The sequence below is a fragment of the Ambystoma mexicanum genome, chromosome 5q (assembly GCF_040938575.1).
Source record: "Ambystoma mexicanum isolate Mex_15411 chromosome 5q, UKY_AmexF1_1, whole genome shotgun sequence".
Classification (NCBI taxonomy): domain Eukaryota; kingdom Metazoa; phylum Chordata; class Amphibia; order Caudata; family Ambystomatidae; genus Ambystoma; species Ambystoma mexicanum.
In genome coordinates, this window is record NC_090933.1 from 419957358 (window position 1) to 419976879 (window position 19522).

General features: G+C 48.2%; 1 protein-coding gene across 2 annotated transcripts in view; it reads left to right on the top strand.

Moving 5' to 3' along the window:
• LAMA3 (laminin subunit alpha 3) overlaps positions 1–19522 on the top strand; it is a 1348901-nt gene that overhangs the window by 1162555 nt on the left and 166824 nt on the right. For both annotated transcript variants that reach the window (XM_069620910.1, XM_069620909.1), the window contains exon 40: positions 2114–2197. In XM_069620910.1, coding sequence (XP_069477011.1) covers positions 2114–2197 — 84 coding nt within the window. The remainder of the gene's footprint in view (positions 1–2113; positions 2198–19522) is intronic.

Consider the following 19522-nt stretch of genomic DNA (forward strand, 5'->3'; position numbering starts at 1 on the left):
CAGCTCCACAATTCAGCTTATTCTTGCTGCAGCACAGTTTTCCCTTCCTGCATCATGGGTCCTGGCTTACTTAATTCATGATACCGATGTCCAGCTTCTATATAAAGGAGGCTCGCCTGCGCTCTATCCACTACGTATAGCCAGCTTCTATGATGACTTAGTCTACCTTACGTTTCAGCATCTATACAGTTATTGAACCGTTCAATTTCTACAGCACTTTGTGCACGTGTAATCTTCTTTTTCATAGTTTAAAGTTCACTTGATTCTTTACTTCGTCCTTAGTCACTTTAGGTTCGATACATCTTCTTCAGTCAGTATCTCGCCACGTCGTACACACTCTTTGTGACGTCACTAATCTCTTTTCTTTTTTTTTTCTCATATTCCTTCAGGGAGTTCCTCCCTTAGGTTGTCATCACTTCGGGGATACATTCAGTAGGGTTGTCTCAACGGGTATCTTCTTTCGAACACACGCTGTGGTATTGGCACAACTGCTGGTGGGCCCATGTGTTAATATCCCCGCAAAAATATCGCCATAAATAAATATCGCCATATATTTGCACCGATATTAAGGCATGGAACCTGCGGGGGACACCCCTGCAACCCATGTATTATTTTAAAAGGAGCGGGGGGCACCCCTGCAACCTCCGCTCCCAAAAACCCCTAATAATTATCCCCACTAAAAATATCGCCTATGGCCGTTCCCGACGACCATATATACAGTGATATTTTTGGTGGGGATAATATTACCTGATACCCTGCTGGTGTCAAACATGGCACAATCTCAGGTCTCCAGCATATGGGAGGAAGGGGGCAGAGATTCCTGCAGAGGTATGTAGCTGCTCCTCTACACACTGATATTAACGCTACACATGTTGATCCATTCTTGTATGAAATATATATCGTAACCATATTTTTCTTAGTGTACTGAGGAACAATGCTATGTGATGCCACTTCCTGTTTTGTCAAGTGGTGAAAGGTTGTGGGCCATCACTTCCTGTGATGTTACTTGGGGGCGAGGTCAAATGATATCACTTTCTGTAAGGTCATTAGTGGTCAAGGGTCGTTTGATGTCACTTCCGCTACCTCTGGCATTTTGGCGAACGGACGTCCCTGCCCCCACTGGCAAAACAACTGCCGGTATTACCGGCACTGGTGATACTGGCATTCCACACCATGGAGTCCAATGAGACGCCATGGAATGGGGAAAGACCGCTATTGCCAGCACCTGGAATATCCTGGTAATACTGGGATATCAGACATCAGTAACGGTAGGTCAGTTTACTGGAATCCCAGCGGGATTACCGTCATGATACCGGCAAACACATAATGACCCCCATAGAGTGCAAATCAATTCCCAAAGAAGTTGAGGTGGCAGCTAGCTACACAAATGCATGGGCTCGCCGTTCTCCCATCATCAATCAAATGCCCCATCCGGTCCCCTTTCTCTCTCAACTGCCTCGCTGGTCCCTTCTCTCGCATTATCATAGTGGGACGAAACAGAGCCTGCCTTCTCCAGAGGTCTTGCTCTTTGAGCCATTATGAAGAAGGTCAATTTTTCCTAAAACCTTCTGATCTTCACTACAAGGGCTGGTTTGCATTATTGAATGTTTGGGGGTGATTTAGAGTGTGGAGTAAACAGAATCCTCCTGTTTTCCATCTGTGGAAAAAGATCTCATTTAAAGCTTAAACAATCTGGCTTTCCAGCAGTGGATCCCCCAAAGGAAAGCTGGCGGAATATCAGCCAGTGGTCATTCTGCCAGTGGACCATCCGCCAGCCTCCCTTTCCAGGCAGCGAGACCAGTGGATTGTCCACTGGTGGAAGAAAATAGACCAGGCATTCAACCAGCTTTCCTCCAGCAAAGGGTTGTATCTCCTCCACACTCTAAATCAGCCCCTTAGCGTCCAAGACCCTAGTTAGAGTGGAAAGAAACTGTTTTCCACCGCTATGATGTGACAGGGGTGGAGACACTTTCACCATTCACCGATAACAATATGCAGGCAGGGACAAAACATCAACGGGCCTTATGAGCCTGGCGAGAATGGAGCATGTCGTAGGATGACCCTTTCAAAATGAATAGAATGTGTACTAATACCTTGCTTTACTCTTTAACAGGGTCAGCAAATGACTATAATGTACTTGGATGCAAACAACCCATTGCCCGACCGTCTGCACCATAGGCGTGTCCAGCTGGTGGAGGTAAGTGCAGACCAATGCAATGTGTGTCTTTTAATTGGCTCCGTTTTTTCTTCAATACATGTTTTCCAGTGACTATATCACAAAAACATTAGTGCGTAAAGTGTAAAGTGTAAACATATTAAACATAGAAAAGAACAGGATCTATAGTCCAAAATATATATATTTATTTTTTACAAGTCCGGTGCTTATCACATACACATCCATATAATGTATATCTTGTTCGGACAACATGCTCCCTTTCCTCACAAATACATAAAACACCACAGAGTACTATAGCTAGCCATATCTTGATTTTCATTCACCGAAAAGTCTGGAGGCGTGCACTGGTTGCCCCTAGAAACCCCTGAAGGCACGTTTTGTTCTGCGAGAATGTAATGATAGATCGTATTATGTTATGCCATATTATGCCATGTTCTGTTATTTTGTATTTGCAATATCATGTCGATTTGGAGGAAGGCCTCAGAGCCTGTGCTTAGGGTGGCAGATATAATGGGCACATGTGCCTTATTATACGCCTACAGTATTGTCCTTATTGCCGGCTGTGCATTATTTTACGACCTCAGCTCTAATTTAATTCTCTCATCTCGCATCGAGCAGCTTATTTGCCAGTTCACTACACGTTATATCACGTTATTTCAGCTTATATTATGTGAGGTTTTATTATGTTGTTTTTGCATTAATGCCTGATGTCCAGGGGCACCTTGAAGCAGCCAAAAGGTGTCAGGAAAGGCACTCACTTTCTGAAAAGGGCACAGTAAAGTCGCACTGTAGTCCTGGAAATGTAATTTGGGAAATAGAGTGTACACCACTGTTTTGACGTAAGATGCATGCGCTGCCCTCTCTATTAACAGGACAAGGTTACAGCAGCCTAAGTCGAGAAGAAAATACAAAGGCGGGATCATGCAGATTGATTCTAATATGCATATGAGCCCAGCCGCAGCCTCACACAACAATATACCCCACGCCCCATAACGTTTCTCAAAGGCCTCTAGAATCTACATACAGCCTGGTCTGGGGCTTTGCTCCCAATGGAGCCATAGTTCAAACCCCACCCTCCTTTTAAAAGTGCCCACATTTCCTTCCGGTTTTTCTGTCTGGAGAGCCAGGCCATTCAGTGCCTGCCTGGTTTATTGGGATTGGGTTAAAAATGTCCAGGCTTACAGTGGCACCCTGTCACTGTGGAAGTCTCAAAGGCCTGACTGATGCTGAGACAAAGAGAGTGGCCAGTGCTCTTAAACATTTTGCACAACCAGACAAGCCTAGGTATTTTGGGACTACTTGGGGCAGAGGTTGGGGGCAGTAAAAAAACATTGTACCATAAGGGAGGAAAAAGACATGGCCAATTTTGCTCGCGTTTCAGGGAGTTGATACCGTGGCAAATTCTCATTTCTGACATACAACCCCTCCCAAATGGGGGACACTGCAGCGCGGCTACAAAATGGCCACTGCCTGAAAAGGCTCAGACGAGAGCCAACTATCCTGCAATATCCTTTCACTTCTCTGCACCAACGGCTGGCACAGAGCGGTGGTATTATGCCCCACTAAAGTGGGGCATCTGCTGAGCCAATCCGAAGGAGTCGAGCCCCTCTCTAAGCACACAAACACACCAGTGTGCAGAAGATTCGTGGAGCGGCAGTCCCACATGCCGTGAGTGCGCGTGCTGAGGTGTGAGCACAGCCGGGCGCGAGGCTCCCCTGCTCCTGGTCGGCGGTGAGTGGTCCCCGTTCTTCAGAGGGACGGGTGGGGTATGCCCAGGTAACATTATCAAGCCGCTGACTGGGGGAGCCACGCTGCCCCGGTAGGGCTAGGACTACTGGAGTCTCTGGGAGCAGAGACGAGGCGTGGGTGAGCGGCGCCTGTCCACCTCGATGCAATTGTTTGCAGCAGTAAATCGTACCAGTGAACAGTTTCCCTATATAATGAAGTGGCTGCCTTCCTCCCATATATAGTTTGGATATTGATGTGTGGAGTGAGGGGTAGCGTGCCACGGGAGACACCCATGACGGCCTGAGCGGGTGCATGCTTCCTCCGAGCGCCGTACCCTGGCCCTGGAAACGCACCGGTGGAGAATATGTGGGACTGAGAAGCTGAGAAGGCAGCAAGGTGAGCAGCAACCTCACTACTGCTGGGAAGGAGGAGCCCTTGGCCACAGCTGGGCCAGCCTGCCGCCTTCACCAGGGACCCTGCTGCCCATTGTGATCTGGGGCCCAATCTGAGGTACTCTGCATGTTCAGCTTGGTGATGAGAGGAGTCAGATGGTGCTCTTTGGGTTGTGCTTGGGGGTGATTGGTGGGTGTCTGCCCCTCCCCTGGGGCCGGGGTGGGGCCAGTGTGTTAGCTCACTGCCGCTTTGAGCAAAGCCCATGTCAATGTTCTGAGGGGGGACACCTCTGAACATAGCACAGTCAGAAACACGTCGGAGAGGACATTTAAACCTCTGTTTAAAGTGACAAAGATTTTGCCGAAGGGTCCTCGATCATTGACTCACCCCCTGAAGCCTGTCGGCCCGGCTGGCTAGTGGCAGTCCTAGAAGTGCCAGTTCAGACGCATGCTAATTCCCTGTCCCCCTGATCCTGCACTGCTGGACTTTGCTGAGCGGGTTCAGGCTCTCGTGGTGTGAGGAGGGGAGTGGCTGGCAGTCCGGGGATCACAGCGCCCAGTATGGGCAACCAGAAAAAAACAGGCGAAAATTAGCCAATACATCAAATCAGATCAGTCAGTGCCACCAACGGCTGCATCCTCAAGTACTGCACAGATTGATCTGCACAGACAATTTGGGAACCAAGATCGATGTCCTTACATGTAAGGTGGATATATCTGCAGTCCAGATAGATAAAATGTGTGAGGGCGTATGACCGAGGCAGAACAGAGGGTCGGGAGAGGACAAAGTCGCAGCACTACAGAGGGAGGTGCCACTGTTACAGCTGACTGTCAAGAAAGTTGTGGCCAAGAATGACGATCTTGAGGGCAGGTCACGCAGGAACAATCCATCTATATTAGATGTCCCGGAGTCCACCAGGATCGAAAATATGGAGAAGTTTGTTGACAAATTGCTCACGGACTATCTGGGGTCCCCCCACCCCTGTATCCAATATGTTCCTTGTGCAGAGGGTACATAGGTCCTTGGCTGCTTAACCACCTTCAGGAGCCCCTAAGCAGGCTTTTATAGCCAGGCTCTTGAACTACGGGGAGCGGGATTTGCTTCTCAAAGCAGCAAGGAAGAAGGGCGATTTGAGCTATGGCTCTGCTACAATCCGAGTGTTTCCAGACTTCAGCCCCCAGGTCCAGGAACAAAGGAAAACCTTTCAAGCTGTTGAAAATATACGCTACGCGATGCTGTTCACTGCTATGTTGAGGGTTGTTCATAATGTAAAATCATAGTTCTTCACAATGGCAGAGGCGGCAGAGCGCTTCGCAGTGGACCTGCTGGATCAGGGGGCTCCCAACGTGGACCTAATCACTGAGCTCTCGAGGGGTCACATCTTTAGCCTATGCATTCAAAATGTGTATACTCTTGGTGTGCCTTGTTATAGTTGGGCACAGAGTGGTCCATTGCTCTCCATATGCAGATGATGTTTGTAGGAATGTATATATTATGTTTGGGTGGTCGGTCACATGGAGCCAATGTGGCAGCCGACATCTCCCAGCTCTCACAGTTACTATGCGTGCAAGGGTGATTAGTTATGTGTTGTAGTTGCTTGGGGGTGGATGTTGCAGCCAGTATGTTGGAGTTTCTGGTGTAGGTGGGTGTGGGTGGGAGAGGGAGCACAGTATTACCACCATGTTTGTTTTGCTTATGTGTGCTAGAACGGTGAAAAGAATGCTGTTGGTATATTCATGGGGAGGAGGAGAATGATCGAATAACATTAATGATTTGGGATATTCGAGGGGTTGACAAATGGGAAGACATTTTGCTTGGTCATGAATCAGGCAAAGCGACATCAGGTAAATGTGCTCTGCCTGCAGGAAACTCATTTAGCTAATGGTGGTGCACTCCCCGGAGCTGCTGGGTGGGGGATCCACAGATAAAGCTCTTCATATTTTTCACACTCTAGAGGGTTTTCAACATATATTCATAAATCCCTGAACTGTCGGCTGCATGAACAGCTTGCTGATGATGAAGGACGATTTCTCCTCCTGGCGGGGGAATGTCTGGGTACACGGCTTCTCATTATCAACATCTATGCCGCAAACGCTGATTCCCCAGAATTCTTTCATGGGTGTGCGGCGCACATTCACAAATTCCCCTCTTACAAAGTGGTGTGGGCTGGAGATTTTTGTGTCGCTCTGTCCCTGTCACTGGATCGCTGAGCTATGACTCAGGTGGCCCCTCCAAGGGCTGCAGTACCATGGGGAGACATAGCAGAATACCATGGCCTAGTTGACATGTGGCAGCAACTTAACCCTGTGGCGAGGGATTACTCATTCTTCTCAGGGATCCATGACAGCTCATCTAGAATCGATGATGTCATGATCATGATAAACCTTGCTAGATTGGTGCATACACTATCCAATCACTCCCCAGTACTGGTGGCAGTGTTCTGCCCTGACCTGTCGCCCCGCTCACTCCGGTGGCATTTTTTCAGGCCCACGTCCTTGAGGAGGCAGTGTTTAGGGATGAGATTGCACAAGACATGCAAACCTTCTTCCTAGCGAGTGAGGCGCAGACACTGACCCCAGAGTGACCTGGGAGGTGTTCAAGGTCTATATAAGAGGATGCTGTGTCTCTAAGGAAGGGGGTACTGAAATCATTATGGGAAACTTTAACAAAGCTAGAGGGGGAAGATCAAGGAATTGGAGTAGCAGCAGGTACAGGAGACGGAGCCCAGAGTGGCTGAGACTCTGTGATGGAAGAGGGGGGAATATTCTGTCTCCATCAAATCACATACCTCTTCCCTCTGAAAGGGAGTCGCCCTGCAGGGGTTGCCTACTATAAGCAGTTGTGCCAGCCATGGAATTCACTGCCCTTCATAGAGAGGGGTGGGAGCTAGCTTCAAGCTGACACGTTGCATATGAAAAAGGTGTTTGGGTTTCCTGCCCTTTGTTGGTTCTATGAACAGGCCTCTTCGCAGGCCTGCTTCAATTCACTCTCATCATTATGCACTGCCACCACACAGAACTTAACAATAGGTGGGCGGATACATGGAGCCTTTGCTATTTTAAATAGGCTGGCCATGGCCGGAGGAAGGTGTTGCCTTTCCCCTTCTTGAGATGCTTTGATGTACCCGTGGCTGTCACATTCCAGCTGAACCTGACACAAGGACTGTGCCGGTAGGCTGTGTCCCCCAGAGTACACTTGACTATGTGTTTGTTGTGCAGTGAGCATTGGGAAATGTGTGTGAATTAGCCCCACACATTTCCCATAGAGTTATCTACCAACATTCCATTTCTTTAAAATAAATATCAAAACAGCACAGGCGAGTGCACACTCCCCGTGCAGATGGTCGAATTCCTCAGAGTGACAAAGGGGGAGGTCCAGCCAGTGGACGTCATGTCAGACCTGGGAACAGGCAATGTCGCAGGAAAGTTTCATCCCGGATTTGCAATATACGCTGTACATGGAATTGGGATCATATATGAGATGGTCTTCAAGACACATTTTCGAAAAATTGAGCGTCCAGGCTATTGCGGATTTGTACAGGATGGTAGATTTATTCCCTGGAAGGTACTGAACGAAAGAGGGCCTTGGAACGCAGTGACAATGATGCTGTACTTACGGCCGGGGCACCCCCCTCTCGTTCAATTCGTGGTCAGTCCACCTGGTCTTACCAGAATGATATCTTCCCTATGCAAATTTATAGGGGCGCAGAGAGTGGTAGGTCATACCTGTTTAGAGCAAAATGGTAGTTTTCATTAGGGAGGACACTCTCTGATTTACAATCCCGGAGAATTTCAAAGAATAACAGATATCGATTAATGCACTTCAAGTTTTTACATCAGATATACTGTACACCTGCCCAATTGAATAGGTATTACCCAGAGAGGCCAGCAAAATGTTCAGAATGTCAGGTGGACCCAGCTGATTTTTCATGCAGATGGTGTGGGAGTGTGTAACTATACAGACCTTCTGGGAACGAATCCATGAGATTATGGTTACTATGGTCGCTGATTGTCCCCCTAGTTTGCCTGAAGCCTGGCTCCTAGCCTGGTTCGATGTGGCTTATTGGTTTGATAGAAAGCTGCTGGGAATGTCCTTCACAATGGCACGATGACTGGTAGCAAGTGCCGGGAAGGGGCAGAGGGCTCCAGCTGTAAACTAGTGGCTATTGTGCTAAATTCTGGTGAACGACGTGAAACTGCTTATGCATCCATGCTTCCTAGCAAAAGCAGGCATTGGACTATTGGAATCCCCTGCACTCACACATGTGGAGAGACATTGCGAACTCCGACACTCAAGGTGAATAACTGGACCCGCTCTGTGGGGGTATGTGGCCATGGTAGACCGCTGGATCAGACGGGTGGGTGGTAGGGGGAAGTTTTGTGAAATGGTGGGGGGTAGACAGGAGGAGGTGGGAGGATTGTACTTCTTATCTCTGTGATTTTGTGTTCTAGCTGGAGAACCGCCTTGCTTATGATATGGATGTGATGGGGGGGTCAACTTATCATATGTTGGACATTGCGATTCTGTATTCAAGTGCTCTCCCTTTGGATGTACCATGCTTTTTGGGGGTTTTGGGGATGGGTTGCGGGTTGGTTGAGTTTTTGCTAAGCAGTATGGGTTTATGAATAGAACACCTAATAAAGAAAGTATTTTAAAAAAACAACCCCTCCCAAATGTTTTCATTAATGGGGTTGCCATGTGTACAAGCTACACAGCTCACAATTTCTCTTGACCATTAATCCATCGTTTCTGTTGCACGCCCATTTCCTCTAATTTGGCTTGTTTACTGGCTGGCAGGGGATCCGCTCATTGCTGACTGCCAGGCACACTAGAATTAACATTGTTGGCTTGCAACCTGAAAGGTTTCCACCCTGTCCCTCAGGTGACATTCCTGAGACGTAAAGCCTTGTAAAAGCAACAAAGTGCATCAAAACCTTAGTGCAACAGAGCATAGTAACATAACATAACAGAAGGGTACGAGACTGTCACTGCATACAGAAAGACAGGTATCTGCCCCTTATGATTCTACATATCCGGTGTGTCGCACATCCACCTAGGTCGTTCAGAAGGTCTATTAAGCTCAGCCTACATAGGTAGCTCAGGCTATATTTTCCCCCTATAAATGTCTGTGTACCATCACTAACAATAAATATGCTTTTTCACTGTGTTCAACAGTTCAGCCCTGTATTTGCATGCACTATGAAACATTGATATTGCAATAACTCGTTCAACCATGCAACACTATATGCAATATAAAACATTTCTTGCGCATTAACACGATGCAAGAGACAAGTGGACATGCAGTGAATGTATCTTCGTCATATCTGACAAATATGCATGTCATTTGCATGTGACCGAATGTTATTCCGTGTGCTTGTGTTCTGCTTGTACAATACAGCAGAGCCCTCAACTGTAGACAGTTTCCCTTGGGGTTCATAGACTAATTTATAATAGCCCATTTGACCTTTAGCGCTATGATCCACAGAATATGGCCCACAAAATGTTGTATGGATAGTATAATGTCTTTAAATTAGACACCTCTGCTAGTAATTAACAGTAACTCTTCAACCTTTCCTTCGACTCTGATTGCTTTCCCTCAGTTTTCAAAACAACCACGGCCATCCCTCTCCAAAATAGCACAGGGCAGACACGAACCTACCGGCTAACTTTCGCCCTTTGTCTCTCCTTCCGCATTACTCTAAAGTGCTTGAAAAGGTTACGTTTCACAATCTTACCAATTTTGTAGACATCCACAACCTTCGGAAACCTCTTCAAGTAGGTTTCCACTCCTGTCACTCCACAGAAACTACTCTCATGGATGTGCCCAACTTCATCACTTTTACTAATCATTTCAACTTATCCTCTATCATAATTCTCCTTGACCTGTCTCCTCCCTTTGACACTGTCGATCACTCTGGTCTCGTTAACACTCTCTTTCTTCTTGGGATTCATGATCAAGCTCTTTCCTGAATTTAATCCTACCATGCAACTCGCCAATTCTCTTTCTCCTGGAGCATTAACACCTCTCAACTCACTCCTCTAACTGTTGGTGTTCCACAAGGCTCTGTCTTGGGTCCACTCCTCTTTACACTCTACACCTCTGCTCTTGGGGCACTAATCTCCCCTTTTGCGTTCTCGTACTAACTGTTCCCAGGCGACACCCAAATCGTCTGCTCTTTTCTTGAACTCTCCTCTGATCTCTCTATCAAAATTTCAAACTATCTTTCTGCCATGAAATATTGGATGGCTTTGCATTCTCTGATGTTAAACTCTACGCAAACAGAGATGCTCTTCTTCCTTGCTCTCTCTCATCTGTTCCTCTGCCTATCCAGATCCCACCTAACACTCTCCCCTACTCTACTTCAGCTAGAAACCTCAGCGTCATCTATGACCCTTCTCACACCTTCTCTACTTTTTTTTCCAAAACTGGAACAGCAGCTCTCCTCAACCTCCTAAATATTAGGATAATCAGGCACCTCCTTCATTTCAACGCCACTAAGCATCTCTTAACCACTCTTGTCTCCCCTAAACTGCACTACCACACAGTCTACAACATGGAAGTTGATGCTTGCCAACGTCCGCTCAGCTATCACCCATGCATCAGACATTGCCGACCTCATCACCACACACAACCTTGATGCCATTTTCATCACCAAGACCTGGCTGACACCCCACCTGTACTCATATCCTAGACGTCCTTGTCCCCAACGGCTACAGCATCCAACACAGAGACTGACTGAACAAGACAGGCGGAAGCCTCCCAGTTGTCCACAAGACCTCAAGGCCCTGCACCAGACTTGACGTTGACAACATTGGCTCCTTTGAAGTCCTCTCCTGCCACTTCCTGCTTTCCCCAAAGGACACAGTCAACTTCCATCCCATCTACAGACCACCCAAACCCAGCCCTGCCTTCATCAGAGACTTCAACAACCTAATCACCACCATGTCCCTCACACACGCCAAAAACATCTTCCTAAGTGACTTCAGCCTGCAAGGCAACAAGGCCACCAAACTGATAAATGAAGCTTTCATAGGTCTTCTCAACACCCTCAGCCTCCGACAGCACACGAAAACCCAACACACGAGAAAGGTAACGTCCTCGACCTAATCATCACTGCAGTATCTTCCATCCAATACAGCTCTCCTCTACCGCTTGACTGGTCTGATCACCTAGCCGTGCCTTTCAACATCCTGCACCCCATCCCAGTCAAGCACTCACAACAGAAATCCATCAGATAAACCTTTAGGTCCTTCAAGAACATCCCAGTGGAAGCCCTCATGGAAGACCTCACCAACCTCCACCTTACATGGACTGAACACCCCCAACTGAACTGCAACTCTCTACTGGAAGCACTCAACACCACCCTTTCAGCCTCCATCGATGGACGCATGCCTCTAAAACAAGGCACCTGCAAACTGAAAACCCTCAGCACCCCAGTTCACGCAAGAAACCAACCTCAGCAAAAGAGTCATCAGGAAAAAAGAGAAAACCTGGCACCACTCAGGGACCGCATCTGACCTGGCGCGCCAAGCAACCCGCCCACAACGCATCAACACAGCCAATGCCTCCTACTATGAGAACACAATAGCAGAAGCCGACAAAAAAGCCAGAGCCCTCTTCAAAGCAATCAAGCACTGCATCAGCCCTCTACCTACCACTGTCATACCACACGCCATTGAAAAATCAGCTGCCATCAACACCTTCTTCATCGACAAAATCAGCAAGATTGCCAGCACATAGACACCAGCTCTGCATCCACAGACCCACCTCACGTCCCTCCTCGTGAAATCTCCACACCGTAAACAATATTCAAGACACTCTAGAGAGAGGACCTGATAGAAACCCTGGCCATCCTCAAAGCCTCATCGTATACAGACATCATCCTCCCAGCATCCATCCTCCCCACAGACACTCTCCTTCAATACCTGGAGATCATCAACAGCTCCCTAACTCAAGGAACCTTCCCATTGACCCTAAAAATAGGACAAATCCTCCCTCTACTAAAGAAACCCACTCTGGATCACGACGAATCACGAAAACCTAGGTAACTATCACCCCATCATCCATCTTCCCTTCCTAGGTAAGATCATCGATAAAGTGGTAGCCACACAACTGCAGCAACACATCGACACCAACAATCTCCTCCAAAGTTACCAATCCGGGTTCAGGCCCAGATGTAGCATGGTGACAGCAAACATACATGTGGTTGACGACACACCCTCAACATCCTTGATGGCAGTCACCCCGCCCTCCTGGTTCTACCCGACCTCTCTTCCGCTATCAACACTGTAGACCACCAGGCACTTACGGACACCCTACATCAGCGCTTGGGGATCAGCAACCTTGTCCTACACTGGTTCAAGTCCTACCTCGCCAACCGCCAGCAGTTTGTTCAGATGGACTCCTCTAGGTTGCCAATGCTACCTGTCACCTGTGGAGTCCCGCAGGGTTACCATCATCTCCCCAGTGACCTTCAATCTATGCATTGCGCCACTGGGAGCCCTCCAAGCCAAACACAACATCCACATCTGCCAATATGCCGGTGACACAGAGTTTTAAATAATATATATATTTTATTATTTCTTGGTTACAAACATCACAGCACACCCGACAGTGAACGTTACAATATCCAAACATCTTCCATTTAGCTTACATTTACCACTGCCATCCCCACCCCCTTCCCAATAACTCGAGCTTGCCCCATCACACCTCTGCTTATTTCTTCCCGGGCCCTTCCTCTTCCGAACTCTCGGAAGTATCATGTTCGCTAGGACTTACTTGGATGGTCTTAGTTAATGTGCCCACCAGATGGCTCCAGGCCATAAATGTCCCTATCTCATCCTCCTCCCCCCTGTGTGCCGCTTCATACCATACCGCAGTTTCTGCTTCAGCCCATTTCAGAAGGTCATGCCACCACACCTCTATCTTGGGTCTCTGGCTCGCCTTCCACCCCATAGCTATCCTGCGTTTGGCCAGGATATAGGCTAAGTCTTTAAGTTTGCATACATGTTTCATTTTGCATGGTCTAGAGAATCCCCCCACCATGCACGCCCACACCGATTCTATATCCAACGTAATTCCTTTCTCAGCAAAACGGTTGGCCACCTCCCCCCAGAATATATGACTCTCTGGGCATGCTCAGAACATTTGTGTCATCCTTGTTCACTTCCGCACATTTCAGGCATATTTGTGTCTCTGTACTCTTAAACCGGCCTATCCTTTGAGGGGTCATGTACGCCCTGTGAGTTACATATAGCTGAATCTGTTGTAGCCTTGCGTTCCTGGACACCTTCTTGTGATACCTCTGTTCTCTTTCCCTTTGACCATCCTGCATGGGTTCCCCAGCGTCCTCCTCCCACTCCCGTCTCAGCTGGGTCACCTCTTTCCCAATCCTGGACATCACTAGTTCATAGATCTGGGATACCTCATGCCCTCCCTCCGAGATGTCATATATTGGGGGTCATTACAACCCAGGCGCTAATTGCGCCAACTTTACCACCATGGTGTAAACTGCGTTTACACCATGGTGGATGGCGGATTTACCGCCCCATTCCAAGGTGAGTGGGGCAGTAAATCCCCATTTCCCATTTTCCTTCCCCATTCCCATTTTTTCCCCATAGGGCATAATGGGAGTGGGGAAGGCGCTAATTACGCCACCGTAAATTACGGTGGCGTAATTAGCATCATGGCAGGTTAGCGCCATGGATTTTAACGGCTGCTAAAAGCAGCCGTTAAAATCAGAATAGGCGTTAAGGGTTAACAACGCCGTTAACCCTTAACGCCTGGGTCGTAATGAGGCCCATTGTCTCTATTGCCGAGTCCATTTGGGTTTCCAATACTATTTCGGACCGTGTGGCCCTTATTTGCTTCATCACTCTAATGTAGGTAATATCAGTATATTAATACAGTCCCCGGGTGTACTCCTGTTTCTTCCACTAGTGTTGTAAATTCCAGTGCCTTCCCACCCTGCCACACATGCCCACCGGTTCCCAGTGTATTTGTATTGTCTTTCTCAGCTGTTCGTCCACTCCTCTAAGTGCCACTAGCGGCACCTGGGGGAGCACGGGCCGGGTTATCCATGACCTGGCATGCCTTGCGCCATGTCTCCCATCCCAGTTCTAGCAGGTACGATCGCCCTTTGAGCTCTGGTTTGGGCAGCCATATTAGTTCTTTCAGGAAGGAAGGTGTACACTCAGACAACAGCAGTCTGGACTCTGCTGTTGTGTCTTCGGTTAACCACTTGGCCACAAACTGCAGTTGCCCTGCTATATGATATATCTCAAACTTAGGTAGTCTTATGCCCCCTTTCTCGTACGCGTTCTGTAGCTTCCATAAGGCGATCCTATTTCTAGTATTATACCAGATGAAGCCTCTACATAAACTCTGTAGTTTGTTAAAGAATCGTTTAGGCACCATACATGGGATATTCACAAAGAAGTGCAATAGCCTAGGTAATACGACAATTTTCAACAATGCCACCCTTCCCATCATAGCCAGGGGGAATTTTGCCCAGAATGTCATGCTAGTTTTAATGTTTGCAACTGCTTTCTCTGTGTTATGTGTGTGTTCATCTGCTATCTCGTGGTAAATATCAATCCCCAGGTACCTGAATGCTCTTGTCTCTCAGGGTATTTGTAAGACTGGTAGTTTGTTATGTGCTATTCCTTTGTATCTCCCTGGGGGAAATATACATGACTTCTTGGGGTTCACCGCTATACCAGAAAATGCTGCAAGTCGGTCCATTACTTCCAGGATGTATTGCAGGTTTGCTTCTGTGTATCTCAAGTGCAGTAGCATGTAATCTGCGTACAGTGATATCAGGTGCGGTCCTTCCTTAGTGTAGACCCCTATCACTTTATATTGTTGCCTCAAATATATCGCCAAGGATTCCACTGCGGGAATATACAACATGTGAGACCACGGCAGCCTTGCCTGGTGCCCCTACTGAGTTGCCATTTGTCTGAGATGATCCCTTCCGTTTTCACTCTGGCGAGTGGCAAGCTATACAGCATCTTCACCCACCTCAAGTGCCCCGGCCCCATCCCATATTCCTTTGATGCCGCTATCAACCAGGGCATTCTTACGGAATCAAAGGCTTTCGCTGCATCTAGGGAGACAATTGCCACTTCACTTATATCTCTCCCTGTCTGTTCCATGACACAGTGGAGCCGTCTGTGATTATCTGTTATGCTCCTGCCCGGAACATACCTGGTCCGGTCATGGTCATGGTGTATGAGTTTAGTTATGACCAGTCTGAGTCTGTTTGCCATGAGTATTTTACTGTGCTGGTTTAGCATGGACAGCGGTCTATATGATCCGCAGTCTGTGCTGGGCTTATTTGGTTTGAGCAGCGGGATAATTATTGCCTCTCTCAGGGATTCCGGTAGCTTCCCTACCTCAAAAGCCTCATTTAGCATTGCTAGTAGCGGGGGAAGCACTTCCGCCCTATATGTTTTATAAAACTCACTTGGGAGCCCATCCGCTCCTGGGGCTTTGCTCGTTGGCAAATGCCTGACCACTGTTTCTAGCTCCTCCATTGTAATGGGGGCATCCAGGCTCTCTATCTCTTCAGCGCTCAGTTTCGGTAGCCGGATGTCCCCTAGTATCGCTCTCATCTCTTCCTCATCATCTCCTCCTGTGTCTTCATATAAATGTTGTTAGAATTCAAGAAAACCTCCATTTACGCTTTCTTGGGTATTCAATATTTGGCCATTTGCACCCTTTATGTCCCTTATCGCTAACCTAGGTGTTTCATGTTTGTATAGCCATGCCAAAAGCCTTCCCGGTTTATCTCCTCCTGCATGCTGTCTTTCAATGTACTTCTTGGAGTTTAAGTTACATAGTCTCTCCCAGTATCCCACACATTCCTGTTGTAGTTGGCGCTTGGTTTTAGCCCCTTCCCGTGTGGAGTCTCCATTATTCATGATTTCTTCTAGTTTCATTTCTGTAGTTTGTAACTCTTTCAATATGTCCCCTTGGAGCCCTTTAGATTTAGATATTGCTGCGCCTCTCACCACTACGTTGAATGCCTCCCATAGGGTGCTTTCTGATGCTACACTTCCGGTATTATTTCCGAAATATTCTATTATCTCCTTCCTCAGGTCCTCCCTGAACTCTGTGTCTTTCAGTGCTTCGGCTCTAAGTCGCCACGTCGGAATTCTGGCTCTGGGGGGCTGATGTTGCCACGTTAGGATCAAGGGCGAGTGGTCTGATAAGACCCTTGCTTTGTATTCTGAACTCACTATCTCTCCGGTGAGGTCCGGGTTAGCAAACATATAATCTATTCATGTAACCAGGTTCTGTGGGGCAGAGTAATGTGAATAGTGTCTAACGTGTGGATGCTGCAATGTCCATATATCCTCTAGTTAGAAGTCTCACAGTAGAGCCTTTAGTGCCTTAGCTGCAGTGGTAGGCTTATTTAGTTTCTCGTCCGATCTGTCCACCCTGGGGTCTAGTGTGCAATTGAAGTCTCCTCCCCATATGACCGTGCCTCCCAGGTATGGGCTGACCTTACCATACAAGGCTTTAATGTAGGCCACTGTGTCCTGATTCGGGGCGTATGTGTTCATAATGCTTACTTCTCTGTTTTCCAATATTCCCTGTATCGCCACCATTGTCCCATCTGACTCCACTACAGACTGTATCAACTGAAAGGGTACATGTGGCGCAATCCAGGTGATTACCCCTCTGGCATATGCCGAATATGTCGCCCCAATGACAGTACCCTTCCATTTTCTCCGTATCAGCTCCTGTTTTTCTTTTGTGAAGTGAGTTTCTTGTAGCAAGGCAATATCAATTATTTTCCTCTTAAGGTACATCATGATCTTGTTTCTTTGCAGATAACTGTTAAGACCCCTGACATTCCAGGTTGCTATCTTTAAGTCCCCCATCCCTCATCCATAGCCTTTCCCACCTTAATTTTTCCGTGCCCTCCAACTATCGCACTACTGGCAACCAAGCTAATCTATCTAATGGGGTGCGAGATGGATTCTATGTGTCTCCCGCTTTAACACTACTTTGTATTCTGCCCGCTGTATGCATTGCTCTACTTTTCACTTCTATACGCGGATCTGTAATCCAGTCCCATTGTCATTTTGTCATTGTTTATACAGCACCTTGGTCTCCATAATCGCTGCTTCATTTATCGTTTCCACCCTCTTGTTGGTCATTCGTCCCCAGCGGACCGTTCTGTGCATCCAACTAGTCCCTGGCTTCTTCTGGGGTCTTGAAGAACCAAGCCTTGTTTTTATGAAATATTTTCAATTTTGCCCGGTACATAAGCATGTATTTGTAGCTTGCTTCGCGTAGTCTTCTCTTAACTGCCCCAATGTTTAGTCAGCGTCTTTGTACCAGCAAAGTATAATCCCGATATGCCGTTATTGCCGCTGATGCCCTCCTTTTTGTGCCCCCTTTGCGGAAGTGTTCCAAGATTTGTTCCCAGTCTCGATAGTTCAATATCTGGGCGGTGATTGGTCTTGTGGGGGCTCCCGGTGCTGGTCTCCGTGTCAGTGCCCTATGAGCCCTCTCCACCGCAAATCCTTGGGAGAGTGCACCTCCTTCAATTTCTTGCAGCAGCATGGTTTCATTGTAGTCTGTGGGGTTCAATCCCTCTTCCCCCTCCGGGAGCCCTATTATACGTATGTTGTTCCTCCGGGCCCTTTCTTCAGCCTCCTCAGCCCTGTTGTCAAGGTTGCCTACTTGTTGGCGCAGTGTGTGGATCTCAGAGGCATTGGCTGTGCAGGTAGTGGTGTTTCATTGGACTTCTTTTTCCAGTTCGCTAGTGTGCCTGGCTCTCGCCCTTACGTCTTGTCGTAATAAGTTAACACCCACTTGTACCGCATCTATCTTGAATTCGAGGGACGTTTTGAGGTTTGTCATAGCCACTTCCAGTTTGGTTTCCCGAGTTACTTTTAGATCTGCTATCGCCTCTAGGATCTGTTGTTCGCTGCTCACTGGGGCCGTGTCTGCCTGTAAGCTCCTCTCTTTACTCCTGGCTCCGTCCGTTGGTTGTGGTGTTTTGGTGTACTCCTGCATTGTGGGTTGCTTCCCTTTCATTTTGAGTACTTTGGTCGCCATCTCAGGATCTTACAATATGCTCCTCCCAGGTCTCAGGGATCTGAGTTTCCGTTATGTGTGCTCCCGCTGGCTCTGTGGCACTTGGGTTTGTTCCAGGGGCTCTTGGTAACGCCAGCGTGGGCCAGAATGTCTCCCTGGTTGCAAGTGACTCTGTTGTGTGCAGTGGATGTCCCACACTCATGTGCGCATTCTTCCCCTTATGTAGCTTCCCGGTTATGGCTTCCAGTGATGTTGGTTGCTGGGTCTAGGTTCCCTCCGTGTATCACTTCTCCTCATGCGGAGTACTTCGCCTGCCATTGTTATCAGGTCCAATCTCTTACAATGGCCGGGGCTTGTGGGGGTTTCGTCGCTGTTTCTTACAGTATGTGCCTTGCCCTCTCAATAAAGGCCAGTAGTGGTGTGTGTTACGAGGCCCCCGTCCCCAGTATGTCTGCCACAAAGCCCTTCCTGCAATCGGAATGTTGGTCTGCCACCCTGCACTGCTAACCTTGCTTCCAGCCTGCAGTTCATTGGGCTATTTTTCTGCATTCACTGCCTGGAAGATCTAGCCGGGGGTCTCCCAGTTATGGGCAGGCTTCACTGCTGGTGCTGCTCGCCTAGCACAGTACTGCGGCTAGGTAGAATGTTTTTTTTTCCTTCTTTGGGGGGCCCTTGCCCTCTCTCAGATCGGGCACCTGTTTTCCAGGTCCGAGTCCCGTGGCCCTATTGGTCTGCACACTTTGCCATCCACCGTGTGTGTCATGCCCCATGTTCTCCAACACCATCTTCATTGTATCGTGGCCGTGTCATTGGCTGGGCCCCCCTCCCTCACTTATTACACTTGTCTGTGTGCCTCAGGATGTCTGCCTCCTCAGGTCGGTTCTCCCGACCGGCAGTCCGTCCCTGAGGGCATCTGTGGGGGACTGCGTGTTGCTTCTGGCTTCAACGTTACACGCCTATATCTGCGCCTCATATGCTGTAGCCGTTGTACCGTTCGGCTATTTGTGGGGGGGGTTTCTGCCGATCCGCTGGGCTGACCTCGTAGCGCGGGTAGCTCAACAGCCTGATCGTTTTGGAACGGGCTTAGTGCACTGGGTGCCGCTCGCATTCATATCGCCGGTCCTGCTTTTTGAGGTTATTTATATGCATTTTGCCGGCGGGCATGCTCA